This window comes from Asterias rubens, chromosome 21 (assembly GCF_902459465.1).
Source record: "Asterias rubens chromosome 21, eAstRub1.3, whole genome shotgun sequence".
NCBI classification, from domain to species: Eukaryota; Metazoa; Echinodermata; class Asteroidea; order Forcipulatida; family Asteriidae; genus Asterias; species Asterias rubens.
In genome coordinates this window covers 381272-409146 of record NC_047082.1, presented here as the reverse complement: position 1 = coordinate 409146, position 27875 = coordinate 381272, and the positions used below count along the sequence as shown (strand labels likewise).

Sequence of the window (27875 nt, the reverse complement as noted above, 5' to 3'; positions counted from 1 at the left end):
ATGTCATTATGTAATTCTATTTTTATTAGTAATGAAAGCTGCAACAATCGAAGATGAATTTTCAATCAATATTTTTTTTCGATGCATGGGAACTAATTTCTTGATAAAAATGTTGTATAAGTTGAAGAGTGCACCATGGTACTTTTCCATACAAGAAGTTTCATCTTCATGAGGGCAAGGCGGTCTCCATTTTTAAAAAGGTCACCTCCATTTTGAAAATCTATTGGGAACTTTTTGGAAGGGCACCAAGGCCAAGACCCGGGCAACAGAGGCCATGTAATACCAGGCATTTAACTTTCAATCAAATGCCCAAAAAATCTTAATATAACATTGCACTGCATATGCACAACATAAAATGAGCCTTTCATTAAGAATTTAGCCCAAAACAATTCACGGAGTATCATTGGTGGTATTTCTAACTATTTTTAATTTAAAACAAAATTTAATGAATTAATGTAATCCGTGGAACTATTCACTATGTACATACTCACATTTTTGTATCCACGATTTGTTTGAAAATACCTTTGTATAGAAACCTCTGCTAAATTTTTCTCATGAATTTAATGAATTATTAGTTTGTTAGTTGCTGGGTTATTTATTTATTGTACCATGGGTCTCCATTTTATAGAGCTGCTTAACAAGAAAATATTGCTTAACGGTTTCTTGCTAATCAGAATTAAGCAGGATACCAGTGACAAATGGTACATGTGAAATGCGGTTTTGGCCGGTAACTTTATTCACTAAGCATAACGTTGTTGTGCTTAGCAACTGTTTGAGCTTGAGCAGCTATATGAAGTTGGGCCCCACTTCATCACCCAAACACTGGAACTTCACAAAGAATAAAACGGTAAAAGGCAAATTGAGACATTGGTTAACGTTTAACACAAGACCAGGGCCCAATTTCATAGAGCTGCTTAGCACGAATATTTGCTTAGCATGAAATTTCTTCCCTAAAAAAATACAGGATTACCAACCAAATTTCCATTTGTTGCATCTTGCTTGTTACTGGTATTCAGCTCTTGTTTGCTGATCCTGAAAATTACATGGACATTTGGTTGGCGATCCTGTGTTTGTCAAGGAAGAAATTTCATGCTAAGCAAATTTGTGTGCTCAGCAGCTCTATGGAATTGGGCGCATAGGGTTTGTAGCTCAAAGTGTTCACTAGAAAGGAATTGTTCAATAAGACCAGAGTTGAAAAAGGGAAAAGAAAACGCCTACACAGTTTTAATTTTGTAACTGTTTGAATTTAAACAAGCATTAAGAGAAAATTTATCTCATTTGTATTATGGGTAACCATTCTTCACTACTGAACAGAATCGAAAGAGATTTATCATTAACTCCTAGGCCCAATTTCATTAAAGCTGTTATTAAGCAGAAAAAACTACTTGACAAATTGAGTCGGGCACCAAACACAACAATGCAAACTTAATGTTATGTTGACTGGAAACCTGTTTCTGCTAAGCAGGTTTTTGTGGTTACAGGCTTAATGAAATTGGGCACAGGGGTCACTTTAAAGTAAATATGCCATTTATGTCAACATGCCTACTAAAATTTGGATCCTAGGGCCATTCTTAAACCTCGGCTTTGGCTGTGTCTTTGCTTCGGGCTCCATGCGCCGGGGCTCCATGCGCCGGGGCTCCATGCGCCGGGGCTCCATGCGCCGGGGCTCCATGCGCCGGGGCTCCATGCGCCGGGGCTCCATGCGCCGGGGCTCCATGCGCCGGGGCTCCATGCGCCGGGGCTCCATGCGCCGGGGCTCCATGCGCCGGGGCTCCATGCGCCGGGGCTCCATGCGCCGGGGCTCCATGCGCCGCATTACGCAGTGGAAACGCAGTTAGTATGAACCGGCCTTCAAGCCTATACAATTTTTGGAGCAGTGTCTGTTTTGCACAGAGTGGTGGTTCGAACATCAGCAGACGAAGCCGGAGCCAAAGCCAAGATTTGAGAAAGGCCCCTGGTTTCAGACATTATGTCAGTCTGGTACTCTGCATTTTGTCCAGGGATACCCCGTCTTCTCTCGTTCTCACGACACAGCACTGTCTTTATTAATAACTTGTTTTTTAAACTCACACTTAGGTCACTTGTACAATATTGTATGAAAGCATTGCTTATTTTTTTTCGTAAGCTAATTGCATTTTTTATTATAGTATTTGAATAATGAATGGTGTAAATAAATACAAATAAATCGGCAAAAAGAAAAAGGAAAATTTTGAACTTTCTTTTCATCAGTTGTGATGTCTGATTTGATGGTTAAATAAATAATGTTGAGTGGGGATTAATGTTTTTTTGCAATTCCTTTACAAGTATTAAAGGCACTGGCATGTTGAGTAATTAATAAAGACCAGTATTCTCACTTGGTGTATCCCAACATAAATGCATAAAATAACAACACTTTTTAAGTTTTTGACCCAATTGGTCATCAAAGTTATAATAGAATAATTAAAGAAAAACACCCTTAACAAGTATTAAAGGCACTGCACACTTGGTAATTGTCAAATATAAATATTCTCACTTGATGTATCCAAACATTATGCACAAAATAACAAATCTGTGAAAATTTGGACTCAATTGATCATTGAAGTTGCAAGAGAAAAATGAAAGAAAAAACACCCTTGTTGCCCAAATTTGAGTGCTTTCAGATGCCTAAAAGGCTTCAGGCTTGAAGTCTTACCAAAATTGAAGTGAGCAACACCTCTTTCTCAAAAACTATGTTGCTTCAGAGGGAGCCGTTTCTCACAATGTTGTTTAGTATAAACAGCTCTTTATTGCTTATTACCAAGTAAGCTTTTGAATAATTCCCAACAGTGGCCAGTGTCTAACAAGTATTGAAATGGTCTTAATTTGAACTGTTCAAATTTAAGACCCCAAGAACATTACAAAATACTAAATTCAGTTATTTAAAGTCAAAGGGGCAGATACCCTGGGTCTAATTTCATAGAGCTGCTAAGCACAAAAATTTGCTTAGCATGAAATCTTTGCCTTGATAAAAACAGGATAACCAACCAAACTTCTACATGATTTTCAGGATAAGTAAACAACAGTTGAATACCAGTAACAAGCAATATGCAACAAATAGAAATGTGGTTGGTATAGGTAATCCTTTTTTAATCAAGGAAGAAATTTCATGCTAAGAAAATTTATGTGCTAAGCAGCTCTATGAATTGAACCCAGGTGGCTGATTTTTCATGTAATACCTTAAATGAAAGATAACTTTTTGAAACTTAAAAAGATGGGGGTTTTTTCAAGTAATAATACTGCCACGTAAATAAATAAAATAATAAATAAATTAAACAAAACTTGCAACACAAAATGGAAAAGTCTACAAGGCCATCGATGATGTTCCACACCAATTAAATGTGGTTTGAGCATTGAAACATTTTTATTAATTGTTTTTAAATTGTTGTAGGGGTGGGGTGGTGGCTCCCACTGCCACATATCTAGGGTTTGGGCTTAGGGTTGGGGTTATAGGATTTTTCCCTGGGCGCAATATAAATGAATAAATTATTATTATAATAATAATTATTGGGTTATAGGATTGGGTTTAGGGTTTGGTGTAAGGTTGGGGTAAGGGTCTGGGGTTAGCCCGGAGTTTTCCTTCCCCTTACAAATATGCACGAAATTTGCAGCCAGCAATTTCTTGCCACTATTTTAGTCTTGACTTTCTTTGTACTTATTTTGTTTCCCAATAATTTTATTTAAAAATCATTAATATTTGAGGGGGGGGGGGCACTTTTCAAAGCTCACAACTAGATTAGATAGTTTTGTTTAAATAAAAAATATTGTACAAGACTATCTTAGGTTGGCTTAATCATATATATCTTCATTCCATTGTTTTTTTTGGGTTTTTTTGCTGTCCTTGATTTTAAATTTTTTAACTGTTGTTCATATGCAATGCTTTCCAGATCTGGTTTAGGACTGTTCTGTGATTTTTATGTTTTGGTGCAATTCTTGGTCTTTTGCCCTGTTATTTTGAGGGTTTTGTGACGTTTGTGCATTTTAATGTTTCTCTGCTTTTTTATCGTTTTAACTACCTTTTTATTGTATTAACTGCCAAATTGTAAATTTAAGACCACAGTTTTTTTTTTTTTTACTGCCAATGTTTTTTTTTTTTTTAATATTGATGAATAAATAAACCATTAATAATCTTACTCTATTGACTTTTATTTGTTTTTGTTAGTAACTTTTCTCATTTGTCTGTTACAAATGTTACTTTGAAGTTGTGGCAGGGTCAAGGAATAAACAGCTGAAGGGTCCAATTTCATGGACTTGATTATAAAAATTTGCTTATATTTCTGCTAAGCAAAATTACAAAGATACCAGTCACAGTTAAAAAATGTTATTCGGATGGTGACTTTATTTTGGTAAGAATATTTTTTGTTTGGTACTTATTATTGCTTAAGCAGCTCTATAAAATTTGGCTCTTGTCTTTATTTAAGTATTGAATTAAATTTAAAAAAAAATATATTTTTGTGAGCATATTTTTTGTTGGGCTACTTTTATTGCTAAAGCAGCTCCATGAAATTTGGCTGTTGTCTTTATTAAAGTTTGTAAATAATTATTGAATTAAATTTAAAAAGAGATTGGATAAAACATCTAATTGGACTTAAGTAGGGTAACAATTCTACAAAGTTTAACTTATTATCCCAATTTAATTTATTATCCCAGTTTGTGTTCCACTATTTTGAAGCTTGCTCCTCAAGACTGGTACCAAGTCTTGTTCCAATTGGCTGTTCATGAAGAAAGCTGATAGACTGGTACCTATTTTGAACCTATCTCCATGTGGTGTGTCTTCAAGTGGTTCATTAGTCTGGAAGATTCTTTGCTGGAAGTTGCTTGTTTCACTCAAGCTATGGACACCCTGGAAGTTGAAATACACCTGTTTCTACTCAATTTGGACTTATACTAGCATGTTAGTTCAAGAAACTACATGTGGGATGTCCATTATAGGTTTGTGATACCATTTCTTAGTGAGGACTTGTGACCATGAGGCCAGCAAGCTAGCTGTGGAGTCCATGCTTTCCCCACAAGAATCAGTGACCACATGGGTAGGCATGGACATCTCAAAAAAAAAGTACCTTGGTAAGTTTGTCTTTTTTTCTATTACATTTGATCTATCTCTGCCATACTAAATGATTACTTTCACAGTCATTTCATTTTTGCATTTGCGACCTCATTCTTGATGGTGTGTGACAATTTTTGTTTTGGCTCGTTTATAATTTTATCACCATTATAAACATAAGTTTTGCTCTTTTTAACAACTGTTGTGTAATAATTAATAATAAGGATAATTGATTCCGCACGTCGCCACCATATCAACGGCCAAATAAATAATAACAATAACATTGATGAAGAAAAACAGTTTTCCTTATTTCACATGATGTAAATTCAGTCCACTCAATATTGCAAATTCAACAAATCTTATACAGTTTAATCATACCTGTCACTGCTTTAAACAATTACTCATAAATTTACAACTTTGAGATGATGCAAATGTGTCCGAGACTTAAGTATAAATTTAAGACAACAGCGACCTTTGCATCAAGAGGTTGTACATTCTAACCATACATGTTTTAATGAAAGAACATCCTTAAAAAAGACCAGTAAATTTTAATACATTTATTTGATTCCTTCCGGATACATAGTTTATGATGAAACAACTGAGATAATTACAATATTTTGTATATGTACAAATACTTTAACTTGATAAAGAAAAATATACATTTACAATATTTTACTGTTTGTTATAGAGCTTAAAATCATTATGTACATTGACACATTTCAACATAATTCGTAGATTTTGTTAAAATTCTTAACAGAGTCAGGCCTGATGCTTTGGGCAAGGGCACCAAGGCATTTTCTTCTTGGTAAAGTAAATTGTCCTTTATTTGTTTTTGAACAATTCTAGGGGGCAAAAAGGCAAGGACCAGAGCCAAAGTTCACCGAGCTGCGTAACCAGTAAAATTAGCTAAGCACAACAAAATTATGCTTACCAGAGTAAGTTACCAGCCAACATTCACATCACGTGTCTATTTGTGTCTGGTATCCTGCTTATGTTCGCTTAGCAATATTTTTAAACAAAATTGTCTGCTTTTAAAAGCAGCCCTATGAAATTAAGCCCTGGGGCAACGGAGGCAATTTCTCCGATGGGCAATAGAGACAATCGCCTCCAATACCTCCATGAAGTATCAAGCCTCAAGCGTCCATGCCTGACTCTACATACAAAATAACGTATACAAATCAAAGAAGAAAATTCCTCGCAAAGGAAAACACTATGAAAGACAACAAATACAAATCCGTGTATACAGTATGCTCCTGAAGACACTCGGAGCATACTGATCGAAACGTTGAGTTGCTACAGCACCATTTCTATTCAGAAACAATCACAACTCATAAGAGAGAAAATTTATGTACCATGCATTACAACAAACCTTACTAGAAATGAAAACCTGTTTGGGCATTAACAGATCCCCTGGTACATAAACTCCCCCTGCACCATCAAAACAAGCAAAAACAACAACAACAAGAGAACGAAAATCAAAAAAGCTTCAAAATTTAGTTGCATTGTCTACTTTCATATTTGACCAAACTTCTCATTCCCTGCTTCATAACACAGAGTACGTTTTGATGACTCAGTACTTTTCAGCATTTTTTGGGGGGGTGCTTAAACGTTTTAAAAGCAAAAAATTAGTTGGGTATCGGTCACAGCACTGATAAGTGTACAGTACTTAATTTTGCTAAGCACAAGTTTTCTGTGCTTAGCAAGTTTTTGGTTATTACTTTACACTTCCCAAGGTGTTGATAAATGTAGGATTTTTCGACAGATTTGAAAGACAATAGTTACATTATGGGTGCTCTAATTAAATTTGCTCTAACATTGTACGTCAGCAGTGTAATAGTAAAAATCATCAAGAATAATAACCTTTATTAATTACACGCACTTTTCTAGCCAAGTTGGCCCCTGAAAGCGCTTTACAACAACAATACCCCAGTTCAATGGGTGCTGAAATCATATCAACTCCTTATGAGTATGCACCATCAGCAGCTGAATGGGCGCAAGGGTTGCTAATCAATCTCATCAACGATCCCTACCCTCACAGGTACCCATTTACTTCTGCCTGATGAGAAGCAAAGTCTATAGTTAGGTTACTTGCTCGTGGTAGACACAAGAATCATGACCGGGATTCGAACCCACACCCCAATGACTCACAAGTCGAGTTTGATGCTGCACTCTTATTTTAAATAGGTTAATATTATCATACACATTGTCACAATTATTCCATTTTGTTAAAGATGCATTGATTATGTCACAATTATTTCAAAGAGTGGACAATTGCTGCCTAAATATTGGCACTGGTTCGATCATGCCTCTGTTCTAACCAATAGAACAATATATCGACCCACTAAGCATGATGTGCCCCTCCCCTCCCCCTCAGCATTTTTTTTTTGGGGGGGTACTTATATTCTCTGCAATCTATTCACTAAATAAACAATATTACTTTCTGAGTTCACATGTTATGATTTTATGCTACAATGTATCTGTCTTCAAGTGGATCTTTGTACATAGTTTACTTAGTTTACATATTTATTGATAATAGCCAATATCCAACCGACTGCTATGTCAACACTGTTCTGGTCGTAGCCCTTGTAGCGCTTATTTCTCCTTTACATTTTGTGAATCGATGGAGGGCTAGTCATACAAAGGATGATTGTAGTGAGAGAATAATGATCACATCACTACATGCGGTGGTTCTTATATGTTTTCCAGATTTTTGAATGTCAGACGTGATAAGGCTTACATTACTATATAATGGCTTTCTATTAGCTAAAAAATCAGAAAGAAAAGTTGAAATGACAGTTGCTAAAAGGCGAATTAATTACGCACCTAACTCATTCCAGTCTGTGATTATTATGTAACTCGTTGGAATCAACATTCTACTTAGTGCATTCTATCCAACTTCAGCTTGACATGCAGATCCCTTATCCAAAACGCTACTGTATGAACATTGTGAAGAAGCCTAAATTTGAGCATCTCATTTGACCAAATCAAAATCTAACATACCCCTTTACATGTCAAAGCTCAAAACAGCGCCCTTACTGAGGTCTGAGGAAGGCCAATCATTGGCCGAGAGCTATGCGCAGTGCGTACACATAGCTATTGGTTTGACCTCAGGGATAGCGGTCCTATTGTGGCAGGCCTATCAATCCCAAACAACTATAATGTGCCCTCTATGACGTCTCAAGTTCCAGTTTGGGTGGTAAACCTTAACCGGTTGCTCACAACATACTGGCAAAGTCACTGCACTTTCCCATGATTTTTATCGTCGAGCAATAATTTGGCTACATGTACTTTACATTGCCTCACAGACAATGTACTAATCATTACTAGAGACCATGTATCAATCGTCACTGCCTTCCCATAATCCAAAATACACGCAATATAGTAACATTTGCTCTAAAACTGAAATTTCTTCATTGTCTTTTCTACAAACATTTGGTGTGATGTTTCCATGAGGATGCTTTGCGGACTTTAGAATTTAGATTCAGATACAAAGATACAAACACTACATCCTAATTTGGTCCGTGAACAATTATAAATAGACCATGTCACAAAAACAATTATATAACAGAGGCGGTATGGATTTCACTTATCTTCCAATTTGTTATTTAACCCTGGCATAGTTTATCTGTGATTAATAACAACAGTGGACAACATTGAATGATGAAACAGTAGGAGGGTTCACTGTGTACCAAGTTGACGCAATCACTACATGCATAGGCCCTAGTATTGCAAACTGGCATTGTTTTTCCACCATTCATAACCATGGCGATAACAGCGACACGTCTGATTGACTAAAAATCATCCACACCTCTCAAAAAAAGCGTAGAAAGTTAAATAAGCAAATTGCACAAGGCACTATTGTCACCTAAACATAATACTCTAAACAATATTGCTTAGTTTAACATGATTATTACGACAGCCTACTTAAAAAATCATACGATGTGATGATTAGCTACGAGGCAAAACATGATAAAGTGTGGTCCCGAGAAAATAGCAACGAAGGGAGATGCCACCCCTGACCAAATCACACCATCCCTTGATTTTATAGAAATCAAAACTCTCGTCACATTATAAATAAAAAATGGCAGCAGTTTTATTTTTTCTTGTTTCAACGCTCACCGTTACTCCGTCATTAAAATCCTTCCGGGTCTTTGTATTCAGGTTCTTGCGAGACGAAATAGTCATCGAGATAATTGTAGAGAAATTCAAACGTGGGCCGGTCCTGTGGGATTTTGTGCCAACATTTGCGCATCAGTTTGTAGAGCGAGTCGGGGCAGTGCTGGGGTTTGGGCATTCGGTAACTGTGTTGAACTTGTTCCAGAACTTCGGCATTTGATAATCCTGAAACATAAAGGAATTGAAATAAGAAAAATGCACATTTATTTTCAAACTTATTATTTGGTGTGTAAAGCACTTTACACTCAGTACTTTCCCAAAGTATAGTGGAACAAAAATCCACTGGCATATTATTTGAGTGGGTATCGAACCCATGACCTTTGCATTGCTAGAGCAGGGCCCAATTTTATGGCTCTGCTTACCGTAAGCACAGAATCGGTGCTTACGGAAGCAGGGAATTCTCTGCTTACGGCAAGCAGATTTCACGGGTTAGCTTCGAATTTGGGCTTGTGCGCGTGCGTACTCCACGTTACTAGGCATTCTACGCTTACAAGGCTAGCGCAGAAATTCGGCGCTTGCACGTAAGCGGGGAATTGTGATCGTAAGCGCAGAATTCGTAAGCAGTGCCATGAAATTGGGCCCAGATGTCTTAACACTAGACCACCGAGCTAGCCCGAGGCAGTTTGAATCCTCACCAAATTAATAGATATCAAATTTACATCACGGATAAAGAATATTATTTCATTTTACCCATACAGCGATGTGTGTAAAGCTCTTTGAACTCCCTGGTTCTGTAATTCTGTACAATCTGTGAATGGCATCCTGATCCTTTTTGCTAAGCAGAAAATTGGTAAGCAATATTTGCTGTTTAAGCTGCTCTATGAAAGTGGGCCTAGTTTTTGTTTTGATTCCTACCTGGATACGGCAACATTCCTTTGGTGACAATCTCAGTCAGTAAGACTCCATAGGACCAGACATCTGATTTAATGCTGTAGGTTCCATACAGGGCAGCTTCTGGTGCTGTCCACTTCACTGGAAACTTATTCCCTGGTGCCCAAAGAAATAGCAAGGAAACCCATCAACAGAGGGATACATGTAATTCAGTAGTAATATTATTTGGGTTTCACCCTTACACCAATGTGATTTAAAGGCAGTGGACACTATTGGTAATTACTCAAAATAATTGTTAGCATAAAAACTTACTTGGCAACAAGCAATGGGGAGCTGTTGATAGTATAAAACATTGTGAGAAACAGCATCGCAAAAGTTGCATGGTTTTCGAAAAAAAGTAATTTTCCACGAAATTTATTTCGAGACCTCAAATTTAGAATTTGGATAGCACACAACTTGGTGTGACAAGAGTGTTTTTTCTTCCATTAGTAATTCTGGGTTTAACATTATTTTGTGTTATTATACCAACCTTTCCTAGCGACGTAGTTTTCCTCTAAGACGAGCTTAGCTAGACCAAAGTCTGCTATCTTCACCATGTTGTTCTCTCCTACTAGAATGTTACGGGCCGCTAGATCTCGATGAAGGTATCCTCGAATCTCTAGAAAGCTCATCCCATTTGCAATCTGAGGGATTAATCATTGGTAATTAGTAAAAGAAAGACACAAACCCTCGACCCCCCAACCCCCCCGCCAAATCTGTTAACTTTAAAACCTACTCATTGATGTGTTTACTCGTACAAAGATAGATATCTGGGGCCATTTCTCATAGCACAGTAATTCTCGTTGCTAACTATAGCAGAACAGTTTGCTTCATCATTTAGGTCTCATAATTCAAACGTAGTCCCACATCTTACAGGAAATATTGTATGTAACAGCGCCAGGAGTGTCACTGAGTGACGGACATGCGCGCTATATAAGAAGCCACAATTATTATTGTTGTATCGAGCAATCATATATAAAGAGTAAAAGTAACCAACCTGAGCGGCCATGTCGACTAAGATTCTAAGGCTGAGGTACCTCCCGTTACCTTCCCTGAGGTATGTGAGTAACGCTCCATTACTCATTAACTCAGTCACTATGTAGATCGGTTCCTGTGAGAATAATTAAACTAGAGGTCAGCTCATTAGGAAATCTGAATAAAAATAGTTTAAGAGATACGCAGCTCAACAAGGCTGAATCCTCTAATGTTATCCACCACATACATGCTGATCAGATGTCACTGGTTTTTTATGATCAATTTAGTCGTGTCTGTTATTTCTTTAATTTTGTCTTTGGTTGTACTACGCCTTGAACACCAAGAAGGGTGCCCATTATGTGTTCATTATGTGCTTATTACAAGTCGTTATTATTATTAGTAGTAGTGTGATCAGAGCTTGAGTCCAATGTGCTAGATCGCAAGTGTCGAGACCAGGACTTGAACCAAACTCTACTGATTAGAAACACCAGAGCTCGAGTCCAGTGTGCTGGACCACAAGTGTCAAGACCAGGACTCGAACCCAAACTCTGCTGATCAGAAACACCAGAGCTTGAGTCCAGTGCACTAGACCAGAGAGTCAAGACCAGGACTTGAACCAACACTCTGCTGATCAGAATGTGTGGAGACCAGGACTTGAACCAAACTCTACTGATTAGAAACACCAGAGCTTGAGTCCAGTGCACTAGACCAGAGTGTCAAGACCAGGACTTGAACCAACACTCTGCTGATCAGAATGTGTGGAGACAACGACTTGAACCCAACTCTACTGATTTGAAACACCAGAGCTTGAGTCCAGTGCACTAGACCAGAGTGTCAAGACCAGGACTTGAACCAACACTCTGCTGATCAGAATGTGTGGCGACCAGGACTTGAACCAAACTCTACTGATTAGAAACACCAGAGTTTGAGTCCAGTGTACTAGACCAGAGAGTCAAGACCAGCACTTGAACCAAACTCTGCTGATCAGAAACACCAGAGCTTGAGTCCAGTGCACTAGACCAGAGAGTCAAGACCAGGACTTGAACCAACACTCTGCTGATCAGAATGTGTCGAGACCAGGACTTGAACCAAACTCTACTGATTAGAAACACCAGAGCTTGAGTCCAGTGCACTAGACCAGAGTGTCAAGACTGTTCAGCCATGACATGCCATATTAGTAAAGTAAGTGTGCGTGACTAACAGTGGAAATACAGGGGGGGGGGGGGGGGTTACAAACAGGACAATTGTATACCTTTTCAGAGCAGATACCATAGAGGTTAACAAGCTTTGGATGTCTCATCTCTTTCATGATGTTGGCTTCCGCCAGGAAAGCTTCCGGCGACATTGTTCCTTCCTTTAAAGTCTTGACTGCAACTGAGGTACTGCCATTCCAAATCGCTAAGCAAAAATAAATAGGTAAAGATAAACTTTCCATGGTGGAGATGTTTCACAGTATTGCCATGTACATGAGCAGTCCTGATTTGAAACTTTGAAGTCTTTTATTAGTTGAGTGTGAAAATACCTCTTTCCCCAAAATTATGCTACTTCAGAGGGAGCCATTTCTCACAGTGTTTTACCATAACTGTAACAGCTCTCTGGTTGTTTGTTATGCTACAATCATTTTAAAAGTGTCCAGAGACTTTTAGAAAGATTTGAAAACTAGAGCAAACTAACCCTTCCAGACTTCACCAAACTGTCCTGATCCTAGCTTGGATGCCAGAACCATAGTGGACCTGTCTACCTCCCATACATCCCTGGCTAGGGTCATCGTTGTTGGACTTTCCCTCGGACAGGAGTCTGTGATTGGGCAGCACAATCCCGAATTGTCATCTGAAATTACGAGGAGAGAGAGTAGGAATTTAAACTTTGGAGTATAATTAGGTGAGGTTGCAGTAGCAATGTGTGTAAATATCTGTTGAGTAGTGTTGGTTTGAGGGTTACTTTGGAGTATAATTAGGTGAGGTTGCAGTAGCAATGTGTGTAAATATCGGTTGAGTAGTCTTGGTTTGAGGGTTACTTTGGAGTATAATTAGGTGAGGTTGCAGTAGCAATGTGTGTAAATATCTGTTGAGTAGTCTTGGTTTGAGGGTTACTTTGGAGTATAATTAGGTGAGGTTGCAGTAGCAATGTGTGTAAATATCTGTTGAGTAGTCTTGGTTTGAGGGTTACTTTGGAGTATAATTAGGTGAGGTTGCAGTAGCAATGTGTGTAAATATCTGTTGAGTAGTCTTGGTTTGAGGGTTACTTTGGAGTATAATTAGGTGAGGTTGCAGTAGCAATGTGTGTGTAAATATCTGTTGAGTAGTCTTGGTTTGAGGGTTACTTTGGAGTATAATTAGGTGAGGTTGCAGTAGCAATGTGTGTAAATATCTGTTGAGTAGTCTTGGTTTGAGGGTTACTTTGGAGTATAATTAGGTGAGGTTGCAGTAGCAATGTGTGTAAATATCTGTTGAGTAGTCTTGGTTTGAGGGTTACTTTGGAGTATAATTAGGTGAGGTTGCAGTAGCAATGTGTGTAAATATCTGTTGAGTAGTCTTGGTTTGAGGGTTATGTTTGTATAAATGGTTTGCATGGCGTGTCACAGTCGAGTGGTTGAGTGTATCAGACTCAAGTTCTGCCAGTTATGTCATCAGGATGTGGGTTCGAATCCAGGTCATGATACTTGCGTCCTTGAGCAAGATGGTTAAATGCTTCTCTCCACCCAGTGGTAAATGATACCGCTGAGGGTAGAGATGGTTCTTGTGATTGTTTGAGCTCAGTGTGCTACATAACTTGAAAACTAGAGTATGGCATTGAATTTACTCTTTCAAAATTCCAAACAAGTGATCACCTTTTCAAGTACAAATGACCAGTACACAGAGAATGAGATTTACTTTACTTACTTTTGTAGAATTCTACAATGTCTTGTAACGTGGGGAACTGCTTCTGTGGTGAGATGTAAAACAACGCTGTCCCGTCGGTTGATTTCTGAATGCGATAATGTTTAGTATTGACTCTACCTGTACTCTCATCTCTAACGGAAAGAGCGTACGTTCCTAGAAAAATCAGATGAGATTTCCAACATATGAAATTGATTATTATTATTACAGCACCTTGTAAACCATTGCATGGTGCTATGTAAAAGGAGTAGATCTATTGGTTCATAAGTAGTCCCACATACCTTCCAGGAAAATACTGTATGTTAAAGTACCTCAAGAGCGACAATGAGTGACGGATATGCGCGCTATATAAGAAGCCACTATTATTATTATTGTAAACCAAGCATGCCTCATAAGTGAACTTTATCATTGTAGCTCGCAAGCCTTAGGAAACCTGTAACGCGGGTGCTTGCCATGTGAACCAGAAACACTCTTCCATGACAAGTATTCTGGGTTCTAAAACTTGTACAACTTTTTTCTTCTTTTTTTTTATGGAGGGGAGGGGGAGGGGGCGGAGCTTGGGTTTAGAATTTGAATTATTGGAGAGGATTGGTTCGTACCTGGTTTACTTTCACTCTCCCTGATGAGAAATGTTCCTGGTCTCAGACCCGCACTCATCAGGCGATTTGTTGCGTCGCTCCGTGTGCACTCCCGGAAAAACCATCTGTAGACGACAACAACAAAATAGCACAATTTACTTAACCTGGCGCTTTAAGGAGAATTGAGTCACTTAATGTTATAAGAGAATGAATTGACCAGGTAAACCTATATTAAACTATGAATAATAATCATAATCAGCAATAATAATACATTTTCAATATTCAATTATATCATTTTAATAAATAATCAAAATTTATATATTGCTTCATACACACTGCTTACAAGTGCTCATTATTTTTTACAAGAATATTGTGGAGTAGGCTCCAAAAATAAGACCCATTTATTTACAAAGAAAATTTAATAATTGCACAGCAAGTCACATTAAATGCACAGAGCGAAGGGTTGGGGACAAGAGGCAAGCCAACTGAGTGAACAAAAATCAAGAGCTATTGTTGAGTGCTTGGACAAGGGATGGAATGCAACTATACAGGCCTAATGAAGGAAAATTTTCCTTATCCTGCCACCACTTGTTTTCCCGTTATGAAATCAAATAGTGTATAATTTACTCAAAGGAGACATTCCTTTTTTTTTTATCAAAAAGAAAGTGAGAAAGTTGTGGCAGGATATAATGGAAAATTTCCCCACAAAATATAATTGCATGTATTGTGTACTGCATTATCCTTAAAAACAACATGCACAGCTTGACGTGTGTATTTGTTGATCAATCAATTTTCACTTGAACTGATTGCCAATTTTGTAAATGTATAAATGCCGCTTATTATGCTTCGAGACTTTACCCTTGATGTGTAATCAAAGATTTGATTGAGTGGTCAACAAAACACATGACGAGAGATAATTAACGAGATCGCTCAACCACTGGACTTAAATGCAATGAGCCATCAATCACTCAAAACCTTAATTGAACAAGTCTACTCATATTAAAATTGCATAGCCCGATTTACTTGTGATTTTTGGGGGTTTACGTCTTGGCTGGCTGTCTTTAGGACACCGTATCCCTCATTTACTTTATTAAAAGTAAAAAATGTTGACACCCCATTCTTAAAATTTCCAGCAAATTTTGACATCCTGTTCTATCTGTCATTTAAATGTAACAGTATTGTAAGTAAACAATTTGGAAACCCAAGTTTTAAGTTTCCAGCAAACTTAGGCATCTTTCTATATATTATACAATAAAACTAACATGTGAAATCTTCATATCAAAAGGTGGTAGTGTTTTTGAGATATCAACGAAAATATCTTTACAGTCCACACAGGAAGAACGTTTCCATGCAGAACAATTTCTCAAACTGAAATGCTTCTTAATCCCTCACTCTAAAACCACATTCCTTGGAAGGGATTCATTTCTCAAAATGTTCTACATTATTAACAGCAGCTGCAGTACTTCTTACCAAACGTGTTTACTCAAAATAATTATTTGCATAAAACCTTACTTGGTAACGAGTAATGGGGAGAGGTTGATGGTAAAAAACATTGTGAGAAACGGCTCCCTCTGAAGTGGAGTAGTTTTTGAGAATGAAGTAATTTTTTACAAATTTGATTTCGAGACCTCAGATTTAGAATTTGAGGTCTCGAAATCATGCATCTGAAAGCACACAACCTCATGTGGACAGGGGTGTTTTTTCTTTCATTATTATCTCGCAACTTCGATGACCGATTGAGCTTAAATTTTCACAGGTTTATTATTTTATGCATATGTTGAGACACACCAAGTGAGAAGTCTGGTCTTTGACAAATACCAATAGTGTCCAGTGTCTTTAAAAGCAGCAAAAAAATTTCACAGATTTTTTATAAAATCCCCTTCATCCCCCCTCCATGATTTAAGTATGACTGCTTCTCCTCAACAAATAAAACACAGTTTGTACAATTGATCATGTTTGATTACTATAAGTCCAAGGGTCATATCAATGCAAACAGAACGCAGTACTACATGTACCAGGCTTGTGTGCAACGTGATCTTATCATTTGCAAAGGTTGACGATGAATTTTAGGGAATGTACTCTACAGAACAGAGAAATTAGGCCGAATAAGTTTGTGTTACCTTCGGTTTTTTTTATAGCCTTTTGATTATTTTAATCCTATACCCAGTTCATTACAAAAAAACTAACCTGTAACCTAAATGATTAAGACAGAAAATTTTCTCAGACTCCTTTTGGGGGGATAAAAATTTGTACATTTTTTCATAACTACATTACTTTGAAGCGAAATGTTTCTCAAACTGCTTTATACTATCGAAAGCTACATTACTTCTACCAAAAAAAAAGGTTTTTTGTTGCCATTAATTTTAAGTTTTCATGCTTGCTTTCCAACATCTTGACAATACTTTAATTTTTAAATCTTTGACTTCTTCCAGACAGGCGCCTTTGAATGTTTTCAGTAAAGTGCACCTGAAAATTTATTGTTATTATTACCTTTCGTTTAATTCCACTTTCAATTGACGACGTCTGTTCATGGGTTTCTAACTACCGTTGTTCTAGCTGCCGGTGTGGAGAGTCCTTTTTTGTCCCTTTTGCCCCTCCCCTTCCTCTTTCCCCCCTCCTCCACCCCATCCCTTCTTCAACTGTGGTAGGATGACCCTTTAGAGGTGCTGGGTACCTGTTACATCTTGCCACTCTCTGGCGATTTCTTGCAACTTTGTTTACATTTTTATAAACGGTTTCAGTGAATGATTTTCCCTTGTATAGCAGAGCAAAATGCTCCGCAAAATGTCTTAGTTGCTACTCAATTGTTATCATTCAGTGTGCAACTTGTCATGCCCTGTGCTTAGTTGCTACTCAATTATTATCATTCAGTGTGCAACTTGTCATGCCCTGTGCTTAGTTGCTACTCAATTATTATCATTCAGTGTGCAACTTGTCATGCCCTGTGCTTAGTTGCTACTCAATTATTATCATTCAGTGTGCAACTTGTCATGCCCTGTGCTTAGTTGCTACTCAATTGTTATCATTCAGTGTGCAACTTGTCATGCCCTGTGCTTAGTTGCTACTCAATTATTATCATTCAGTGTGCAACTTGTCATGCCCTGTGCTTAGTTGCTACTCAATTATTATCATTCAGTGTGCAACTTGTCATGCCCTGTGCTTAGTTGCTACTCAATTGTTATCATTCAGTGTGCAACTTGTCATGCCCTGTGCTTAGTTGCTACTCAATTATTATCATTCAGTGTGCAACTTTTCGTGCCCTGTGTATGTAGATGTAGACTGCATTTCTTGCCTTATTCACTCTCCCTCTGTCACTGGTCTTGGTCTGCAATCATCTTGAGCCCTAACCTTTAAAGCCATGTTCCAAAAGAAGTTGAGGGGGGGGACAGCTACAGCTGCTCCTCCATTATTGTGGAATTTGTTACCACTGCACGTAAAACACGTAGTTCCTTAAAAGTACTTTTAAAGCTCAGCTTAAAACCAATTTGATGTCTCAGGACTTTTTCGCTCATTGTAAGTGGATCATTTTCCATGTATAATTTGTAAGTTTTTGTATTGTATTCTTGTAGGAGAGAATTACATCACACAGACAACTTGGGACTTAAATAACAAGAGTTGACTGTAAAACTAAGTAGGAAGAATATTATGATTGGGTTAGACTGAAACTAGAATAAATAAGGCGACTGATAAGCTTAGATTCAGATAACTTACTCTTCAGCATCCAGACTCTTGACTTGAGCAACAAAGTTACTTGGGATGTAGCCCTCTTTCTGTGTTAGGATAGACTTAGCAAGCCACCAGTCGCCACTGCCATGAAAGGTAAGTAACAAATTTCAATAATATGAAACAGTTTGTCTTCGGAATATGTTATTTGTTGTAGATTTTGCAACTTTATTTACAAAACGAGTGATCTTTAAGAATTCTCTGTGTTTTTTTGCTCTTCATCTAAAACTGAAACTTCCTTCTTTGTCTTTGACTAGGCGCTATTAAGGTAGCTTCTCTGTGAATCCTGGCTTCACAACCAGAATGAACATTCAAGAAATGTTATCTTATGTTTCACAATATCCACAATATTTTGTTTTTTAAACAACAACTGCACAAGACTGGAGATGTCTGCGGTGTATTTGTTTGGGTTTTTGTTTCCCTTACATACATACATATAAACAAATGTTTATATCCCGCCATTTCATCAAGACCACAGAAACTTTGTTTAAGAAACTTTGTTTATTACCTGAAGTCCAAGATCCATAGTTTGTCTCCTCTGTCAAATGTGAGATCTCCTTCGGTACGAGCGTCGTATTTATATAACGCCATAAAGACATCGCTCTGAACTATAAGCATAAAAAACAAATTGTGACAATGAAATGAAGCATCACAGAATAGCAGCTAACATATTTATGCTAACATAAAACATACTATCTAAAAAGAAATTCAAATTGCCTTTGGGGTCGAGGAAACTTTTTGGACAGCCCTTCTTGTTGAGCGCTTGTTGGGGGCTTATCAGGAGCTTAGTGCGCGTGTCTAAAATGTAAGTATTCGAAGCACTACATTTCAAATGAATCATGTTTTTATTTGGTCACCCTAAGCTTCATACAGTTAGACGTACCACAATATCAAAAAAGAGGGGGCCAGTTGCTCTGAATTAAAGGAACACGTTGCCTTGGATCGGTAGAGTTGGTCTTTGAAAAGCGTTTGAAATCGTTTGTTATAAAACGCATTTGGTTAGAAAGATATTTTAAAAATAGAGTACAATGATCCACACAAATTAGCCTCGAAATTGCGTGGTTTTCCTTTTACTTTGCGAACTAACACGGTTGGCCATTTATGGGATTCAAAAAAGTTTAAGGAAAATTAGTTGACGGGGTCAAGGAAAGGAAAACCACGCAATTTCAAGTGATACTTGTGTGGATCATTATATTCTACTTTTAAAATATCTCTCTAATCAAATGCATTTATAACAAACGGTTACAAACGCTTTTCAAAGACCAACTCAACCGATCCAAGGCAACGTGTTCCTTTAATGTGTTTGCAATGCCTACCACCTGAATCTGCATCAGAACCAAACATGATGCCTGAGGGAGAAGCGCTTGGAGCCGGTTTGTCGTAAGGATGTCTCTTCTTCTTCACCTTTAAGTCTGGCGTAGCATTATTAGTTGTCCCTTGTTCGTTGTTCTTCTTCTGACATTTTCCGCAGAGGCTTCCCATTGTGGATTGGTTCTGCTTGATAATATAGATAGACAGAGTCACATGAAACACTTTAAAAAATAATTTGGGGTTGAGCAAAGAAAGTTTTACTCGAGCGGGATTTGAACCAATGACCTCCGGATTAATGTGCCGGAACTCTACGGCCCTACAAACTGAGCTATGTAGCCCTTTTTTTTAGCTTAAGAAGATGCAAATTTTGTTTATCAAGTAAAAAAACACAACAAAGACCATCTTGAAGAGCCAAACCAGGCGCATTATTATGATTTAAAGCTTCATTTAAATTAAATTAATATTTTTTTTTTTAGGCACAGGCCTCTTTTCTAGACACATAAAATATAATGTTATTGTTAAATGTTAGGGAAGTGTAAACTAAAACAATGAAAAAGATGTCAAATCCAACAGCAATTTTTTACTCCTTTATGACCATCATAATACAGTAATGTGGAGTTATACTATTTTTGTTCATAACAAATAATAAATGCATTTAAAAGTGGGCAGGAGATTCACAGAAAATTGTCTGCACTCCCTCATGTCACGCATCCTGCCCCCATTTTAAATGTTTGCATTCGTTATGAAAAAAAAACAGTATCTTATTTACTCAAAATGAGATATGGATCTACCAAAGTGCTAGTGACAAGTACAACAAGGAACTACAAGGAGTGATGACTAAGTAATAATATTTAATTTTTAATATCATATTTAGAAAGCGTTGACAATGTATGTCATTCATTCTTGTTCACTTTTTACAAAATAATTCTCAGTCAGAAATCTGGCTGGACGGTCCTCAAACCTCAACCATGTAAACAAGTTTTTTGTTCATGAATCACTGTGACTGTCAGTCACTGGCACTGCCACTTGTTCGGCATAAGTAAAGTCTCTTTTAAGCTGAACACCATATTCATTATACCCTCCAGATTTGTATAAAGCAAAGTGACACAAACAAGTGACATGTCACTCGTTCACAAATCTGTCACCTGGCTGTGCGGAACGGACGCATTGCCACTGCACTGGGTGCCAAGATTTGTTTGTTATTAATATTATCAACTTCCTTTTCTAAAGATAGTAACACTCCACTCACCCTCGTGGGCTTTCAAACCCTACAGCTTCTTATAAGAAAAACAATGACACTTGAGTACGTAGAACTGCCAAACAAAACATCTACATTGAAACGGTGAAACAAAGGGGCATTCTGCCAAAAATAAGTCTTCTGTTGAAACTTCGTCAAACAACTTCCGCGTTCCAAGTTACTCGTGCCGGGTTGACAACACCTTCATTCAGAAACATGGGTATTGTGCCGGGTACCAGGTGTGTGTGGTCATTCGGCAGGAGTTTCAACACAAGAGGGCGCAAAGTTGCCACTTGTTGCGGGTAGGGGACTGCAGCAGTGTGCGTTTGCGCAACTTGTATTGTGCAAGGCAGAATTGGGTCTAAACAGCTTTCTGCATTGCTGATACATTTCAAGTCGATTATTTGAAAATATTATTTGTCAATTTTGTGTTACCCCGTCTTGCAAACACTGGATACCACAGTTGTCAAACACAGAACTCAACTCAAGTTGCTTGCAGCAGACGCTGCAGGGGCGCAGCCCGCCGGGCGCAGTTATAGCCGATCACAGACGCCCACCCTTGGGTGCAGCGGTGGGATTGAACCGTTTGAAATTTGATTTTCGACTGAGAATTTAATAGTTGACTTGCATCTAGAGTTTTCAGTCGCCTGAATGGTGGTGAGCTACCTTTTTGGAATGGAACAGTGATAAAGGACGAGCAGAAAATGGCGAACGAAAGTCCGGCGCCAATCAACCATGCACACTAATTCGCTTCTGATGTACCTAAAGGTTGTCAATGTAGACGGAGGAAGCACTGGGACCAAAAGGCATTGAAATCAAACCCAGACCAGGAAGACTCCACCGTTGGAGCTCTTGATTCTTGGCCTGGAAATGACAGTGTCCACAGTGATTGACCATTTATCATTAGAATGAGTTGGTAACTATGTTGTCTTTTAATAAGGTGTCTGTCCAAAACGGACTGGGTTGAGCAGCAATGCAGCAATTTTCACCGAGCTAGCCATGAAGTAAGCCGAAGCCTTAAAGTAGTGACCTGGATCGCAAGCTGGAACCCTGTGCAGGACGTCAGTGTCCGAATTGACCGCTACGGCTACGGCTACGGCTACGGCTGGATCGCTGCGTCATCACGCGTTGAAGTAATAGGACGTTCTTAGCAACACCTTTAGCAACAGTCGAAGCCGTAGCTGTAGCCGCCAATTTGCATCCGGCCTTATCCCTCTGCTTCCGTAATATTATTGTATGCTGAGTCTAGTGGGTAACACTACACTGTTTGTTTGTAAATGAGTTTAACACAAACATAAACTTCTCACTTCCTCATACTAAGAGGTAGCTCATACCCAAAAATACAACATGGCACACCTTTGTGTATAGTTTGACTATTATCCCAATTCAACCATTAGAGAATACCCAGTAGATGAAGCAGTGATTTCGAGTTCTACTGCAGTCTGTGAACTTATTGTGAGTATTTTGCGATTACTTCAGCTTTTAAACAGTTTTGAACAAAATAGTGAGTGTCATTTTTTGTATAGTGTGCTCTAGTTAATTTTACGCAGAGTGCATTCATACGCATAAGTTACGAATCTAGGGGGATTTTTAGAGATCGGGTAGTGCTTGCCCGACCAGATTCAACCAACAATCATTCATTTTAACACATGGTTCATTCAATACTTCGTTTGAAAAAGACTGCCCCATTGCATCAGCATTCAACAGTCAATATTGAGTAAAGTTAAATTTTACTAGTTTTAGCGGTCACCCAATTAGATCACTTGAATTAATTAGGTCTCAAAGAGTGTTCAACCAGCAGCACAAAACATGCAATTTCAACAATGAGCATAATTTTAATGTACATTCAAATTCGTTTTCTATCATAAAATAATGTGCTTTCTGATTCGCAGTTACCTATAAAAGGCAAATAAATAAGTTTTGTACATGTCACTCCAGGTTAGAATAGAATAGAATAATGTTTTAATGTCACAAGTTGTACAATGAAATGCATTTTGGTTTTGCGTGTCTAAAACTAATGTTATACAAAAATACACACTAAAAAATATCATTTTTTTACAAAAATTTATCTGCAGATTGGCTTTGTGTGGGATCGCAATGCAGCTGCCCTCTGGTCTAACAGTGTTGATGTTTTCCTCACTAGTCATTCTCTCATCTCCTGGATTGAGCAGAGTTTCATGCGGTATACCAGTCACTTCTGCCCCTAGCGTGGTTCTGTCATCTTGTTTTGATTTCATCCCATTCAAATCAATGAAATTGATGCTGGGATGATGAAAATTGAATAGTCGTACCCCTTTTTGTATGGGGTTTGGTATTCATTGTTGATAATACACATTATTGGGGCATAATATTGATGAAGGTATAGGCCTACTATTAATAGTATTTTTGTATCTTATGAAACCAATGATATGCCTCTTAAGTGAACTTACGCTGCCAACTTGGTCATGTTCCTTATGTCCAAGAGCATTAATGATGCTAATAAGTCATTACACAAAAAGTAACCAGACTATAAATTTGTCCTTCCAGCCTAGGTTTACATTTAAGGCCGCCATTGTAAAGGTATCTATACTTTGGTTTTCCTGCAGATGTTCGTTTGATCGGTGGTCCGGACACAGCGCCGAATGTTGGCAGGGTCGAAATCTGGGACCGAAACTCATCAGAATGGCTTGCTGTATGTGGCAATGATGATTGGGACTTCGATGAAGGTCAGGTAGTTTGCCGAGAGCTAGGGTACCCAGGCGTGGATAGGTCGATGACGGGAACGTACCTCGATGGGGCTTCGAGGTCTGTCAGTGGATTTCAGTGTCATGGAAGTAAGCATTTAAATTAATGCAATAACTTTGACTTACAAATGGTGGCACCTTAAAGGTTTTTCTTCGGCAAAAACAAATTAATATTAATCCAGTTTCATAAAAAACGCACTCAAAATATCGCATGTTTCCCTGATTCATTCATCCTTTTACCTGGATAATAAATACCTCTAATAGAAAGGTTTCTGATGTTATTAAATTCTTATTTTATTTCCAACTATAGCTGAGATTTCTCTGGAACGATGTACACATTCTGCTGGTGTAATGGACGCACCGTGTGACTTGGGACAAACAGAGGTCATTTGCAAAGGTCAATGAGTAAAAGCTTCAAGATCAATTCATATAATAGAAAACTGTCTCTTATAGATCTAACTATTAAAACAACAAACACATCAAGATAGGTTAGACGGTGGGCAAAGGGCTTGGGAACTTTATTAATAAGCTTTTTAAGGAAAGACGTTTACGGTCATAACACATTCCTCAAGTTTATTCCAGACCCGATTAGTTCGATGACGTCACGTTTCAAATTTCGCCCTGAAATCAAATAAAATGACTTTATTAAATTTACACAATTTTTATCATAAGGTTAGTCACAGATTCACTATTTTGGGAAATAAACCCGAGAACATCACAAATCTGAATTTGCCATAAGAACCCTTATTAGGACTTCCAGTGCTTTACATCCGTGAAATATAAACCTAGCATTAATTTGGTATCATTGGGAATTTTGATTAAACAGCTCCAGGATATATAGGTTGCTTCAACGAACCACGGGGAGGAAGAATCTTCACATACAAAGAAACCATTGACGACCTAACGACAGAGGTGTGCCTCAATCTGTCCCGGAGCCAAGGTGGTCTTGGGTTCATATACACCGGGACCCAGAAAGGCAACGAGTGCTGGTACGGTCTGACGGACCAGGACTTTTGGAATCGAGGGGAAGAGGAATCTCGATGTGATACTATCTGCAAAGGCAACTCAAACCGGACATGCGGTGGTGAGGGAGACCGACTCTCAATTTATGACGGTTAGTATAATATAAAGAAGGAAAAGTTGAAACATGTTTTAAAGGGAATGTATAATTCCGGTAACCACATGTGTTGTAGGCCGGATAGAAGGTTCCATTTTTGACAAGGATCCGATGACTGTGTCATTTTTATTCTACTTTTTCAGCGAATCTTGGCTACTGTGATGATCCAGGAACTATCTCCAATGGCAATCGGAGCATACGTCACTCAGCGGATGACTTCTATTTCGCAACAATTGTTGAGTTTGCTTGTGATTCCGGATTTGAACTGCAGGGAACACCATCCATACAGTGTACAATGGGGTTCAAAGGATACGGAGTGGAATGGAGTAATGGTGTTCCTGAATGTTTGGGTGAGGAGCAAAAACACAAGGGGTTTAAAACAAAAGCCAGCAGCAGTAGGAGCAAGCAGCAGCAGATAAAGCAATACAGCAGCAGATGCAGCAAATGCTGCATGCAGCGGCAGCAGCCCGTGCAACACTGTTGCAAGCAAGTTTCCTTAATGTTAAGCTGGGTTTAGGCATAGGCAATATACAGGGAAGCCAACACTATCGAGGTTCAAAATCCATAATAAAACTAACCAGTGGGTTTGGAGACAGGAAGTGTAAAATTCTAGAGGTTCAAAAACAGGATAAAACAGGATTGCTTAATCGTTGGTTAACGTTTGTGGGTTTGGAGTAGGCAACTACAGGAAATGTAACATTCCAGAGGTTCAAAAACAGGATAAAAACAGGATTGCTCTATCGTTGGTTAAACGTTTGTGGGTTTGGAGTAAGCAACGACAGGAAATGTAACATTCCAGAGGTTCAAAAACAGGATAAAAACAGGATTGCTCTATCGTTGGTTAACGTTAGTGGATTTGGAGTAAGCAACGACAGGAAATGTAACATTCATAGAGGTTCAAAAACAGGATAAAAACAGGATTACTCTATCGTTGGTTAACTGTTTGTGGGTTCAAAAACAGGATACAACGGGATTGGTCTACGTAGGTGGATTTGGAGTAAGCAACCATACAGGAAATGTAGTTTTCTCTGAATAAAAGGTTTGTTATGCATTTCAAAATGTCAGGCGTATGAGAATGATCATAAAACAAGATGCTTTAAACTTTGTACAAATTTTGTTGCAGTTCCAATAACTCAGCCTTCTACATTGGTACCGGTAACATCAGAGATGACGAACACTGAAGGGCAAGCTTCAGGTAAAATACAATAAAAAGTTGGGGTGTTTTTGGTTTTTTTTTTTTTTGGGGGGGGGGGGGGGTGGGGGTTTGTTGGTCGGTTTGTTTGTTTGGGTGTTTGTTTTTTGTTATTAATAATTTGATACGTTAGACGTATAAGAAACCGTAGTAATCATACTGGAAACATGTTACTGTTTATGAATAGAGAGTGACGTATCTTTAAAATGGTTCTAATACACTTTCATCATCATATAATATGACGAACATTTATATACAAATTGTCTTTACCCACAAGGAGGTTTGAAGGATTTCATCAGATCAAAATAAGTTTTTTTTTTTTAAATACCTTTTATGCTGTTTCTAGACACAGGTGCGTGTGCTGGAGTAGGAGCGGCCGTGGCGTTTGGCATCCTCTTTATTGCTGCGTTGGTTGGAATCGGCTACTGGAAATTGAGGTGAGAAAAAGAACTGCAGACTTTCGAACAACTGTTGCAATTTGACTTGAGAAAAGTTGATTTGGTTACAGCACAATTTCAACAATAAATCACCCACAGGCGAGGTCGGTGTCATAGGGTGGGTGCCCCCGTTGTTCACAAGAGCCGAAGGAAGTTGATTCATAGAGGGCGCTATAATTCACCGTATTGGGGGGCCGGGTGGGCGGGGGGGGGGGGCACAATCTCTTGTCGCACACTGGGACTGGGTGACCTTTGGTATTACACTATTCACTTTGGAGAAGACTGATTTCAATTGCTGTTTTCCTTACAGCACCACGGGAAGTAAAAAACAACAAGCACGCAGAACCGAAGACAAGACGCTCCGTCTTGCGAAGCTATCCGACCTCAACGACGACAGCAGAGATGATCAAACTGCCATAGAAACTACACAACATGAGGATACTTCTAACCAACCGAAAGATTCTGGATGGGTGGATAATACGGTGTATGAGTCTTCCAATGATACTGCAGGTCCAGAATACATCGAGATTAATCATCAACCACAGTGACACACATAATATACTAGGCCTACACATCCCAGATAAAGCTTGTACCGCAGGTGACACACAAGCATCCCTTCCCTGCTACCCGATGGCAGGAGATTGAGTCACCCAGAGATTCCCTCCTCCCATACGACAAAGACGTCTTCTTTTATAGCGCCCTCTTTTTGAATCCTCCTCCTTCGGGCAGCCCACGTTGTTACATAACATTAGTATGGGGGACATAATCTCCGACAGAAAGATTTCCCTTGGGCACCCGCTCCACTTGTTACCGATGAGAGCCCATCATTGAACGGGGGGGGGGGGGGGGGGGGGGCAACGTAATATATAACCAGGATTAGCTTTCCAACAAAAGCACTTAAACTTCAATGCTGAGAAGCGAACTTTGAACGAGAATGTCAATATATTTTTGCAACAACTATTAAAGAAGAGAACAATGATTTATTGTGGTGTGTTTTATGAGTGCTGATTACAGTGACCGGTGTCCGATGCAATTGTGTCCGCCATGCAATACTGTCCGCTCCTGACATTTTTGCATGTGCAACCGTGTCCGGGGCTGACTGTACACGTATGCCGATGTGCGTGCGTAAGCGATCGAGCGTGCATGCACTGATTCACGTATTATGATTGCAACAAAACCCCAACGGCCGAACATTTCCATGTCATTCATGACATGCACTTAGCTTGTAAAAAATGGCGAACGTGTTCCGTCGACCAAGGGCGTTTAATTTACTGCAAAATGACGGTTTTGCACGGGGCGGACACAACTGCATATGCAAATGTGTCCGGGCGGGCACAATTGCATCATGCAGCAGCGTCCGGGCGGACACGATTGCATATCCAAAACCGTCCGGCGGACACTATTGCATATGCAATAATGTCCTCCGGATAGTATTGCATAGATGACATAATTGCATGCGACACCTGATTACAAACTGTTATTCGCCCTCTCTTTTCTATGGATGTATATTATGCGGTAAACATCAGTGGATTTGGAGCTAATTAAGGGCGGATAAATTGGTGGCGACGTGCGGAAAAAAAGTATCTATAAGGCCGTGT

The 27875-nt window shown here is 38.7% G+C and overlaps 2 protein-coding genes across 4 annotated transcripts; one reads left to right on the top strand and one right to left on the bottom strand.

The window, feature by feature from the left end:
* Window positions 1-4607: 4607 nt before the first annotated feature.
* On the top strand, window positions 4608-27111 carry LOC117304350. 3 transcript variants are annotated; one of them, XM_033788752.1, is made up of 9 exons: window positions 4608-5079; window positions 22884-22990; window positions 23394-23621; window positions 23842-23928; window positions 24358-24645; window positions 24792-24998; window positions 25772-25843; window positions 26187-26277; window positions 26588-27111. In XM_033788752.1, the coding sequence occupies exons 2-9, from the start codon at window positions 22906-22908 to the stop codon at window positions 26823-26825; spliced, it is 1296 nt and encodes a 431-aa protein (XP_033644643.1). In that variant the 5' UTR covers window positions 4608-5079; window positions 22884-22905; the 3' UTR covers window positions 26826-27111. The 3 variants fall into 3 exon arrangements, with proteins under 3 accessions (XP_033644643.1, XP_033644642.1, XP_033644644.1); XM_033788751.1 differs by lacking the exon at window positions 4608-5079 and adding an exon at window positions 22106-22263; XM_033788753.1 differs by lacking the exons at window positions 4608-5079; window positions 26187-26277 and adding an exon at window positions 22106-22263 and having other exon boundaries at window positions 26588-26797.
* On the bottom strand, window positions 5401-20997 carry LOC117304348 (tyrosine-protein kinase SRK2-like). The gene is made up of 12 exons (XM_033788750.1): window positions 20821-20997; window positions 19577-19754; window positions 18769-18868; window positions 18249-18344; window positions 14559-14662; window positions 13963-14115; window positions 12755-12910; window positions 12333-12478; window positions 11103-11216; window positions 10596-10749; window positions 10091-10222; window positions 5401-9400 (listed from the first exon to the last, which is right to left on the bottom strand). Exons 2-12 carry the CDS (start codon window positions 19740-19742, stop codon window positions 9192-9194), a joined length of 1530 nt encoding a protein of 509 aa, XP_033644641.1. The 5' UTR covers window positions 19743-19754; window positions 20821-20997; the 3' UTR covers window positions 5401-9191.
* Window positions 27112-27875: the final 764 nt, after the last annotated feature.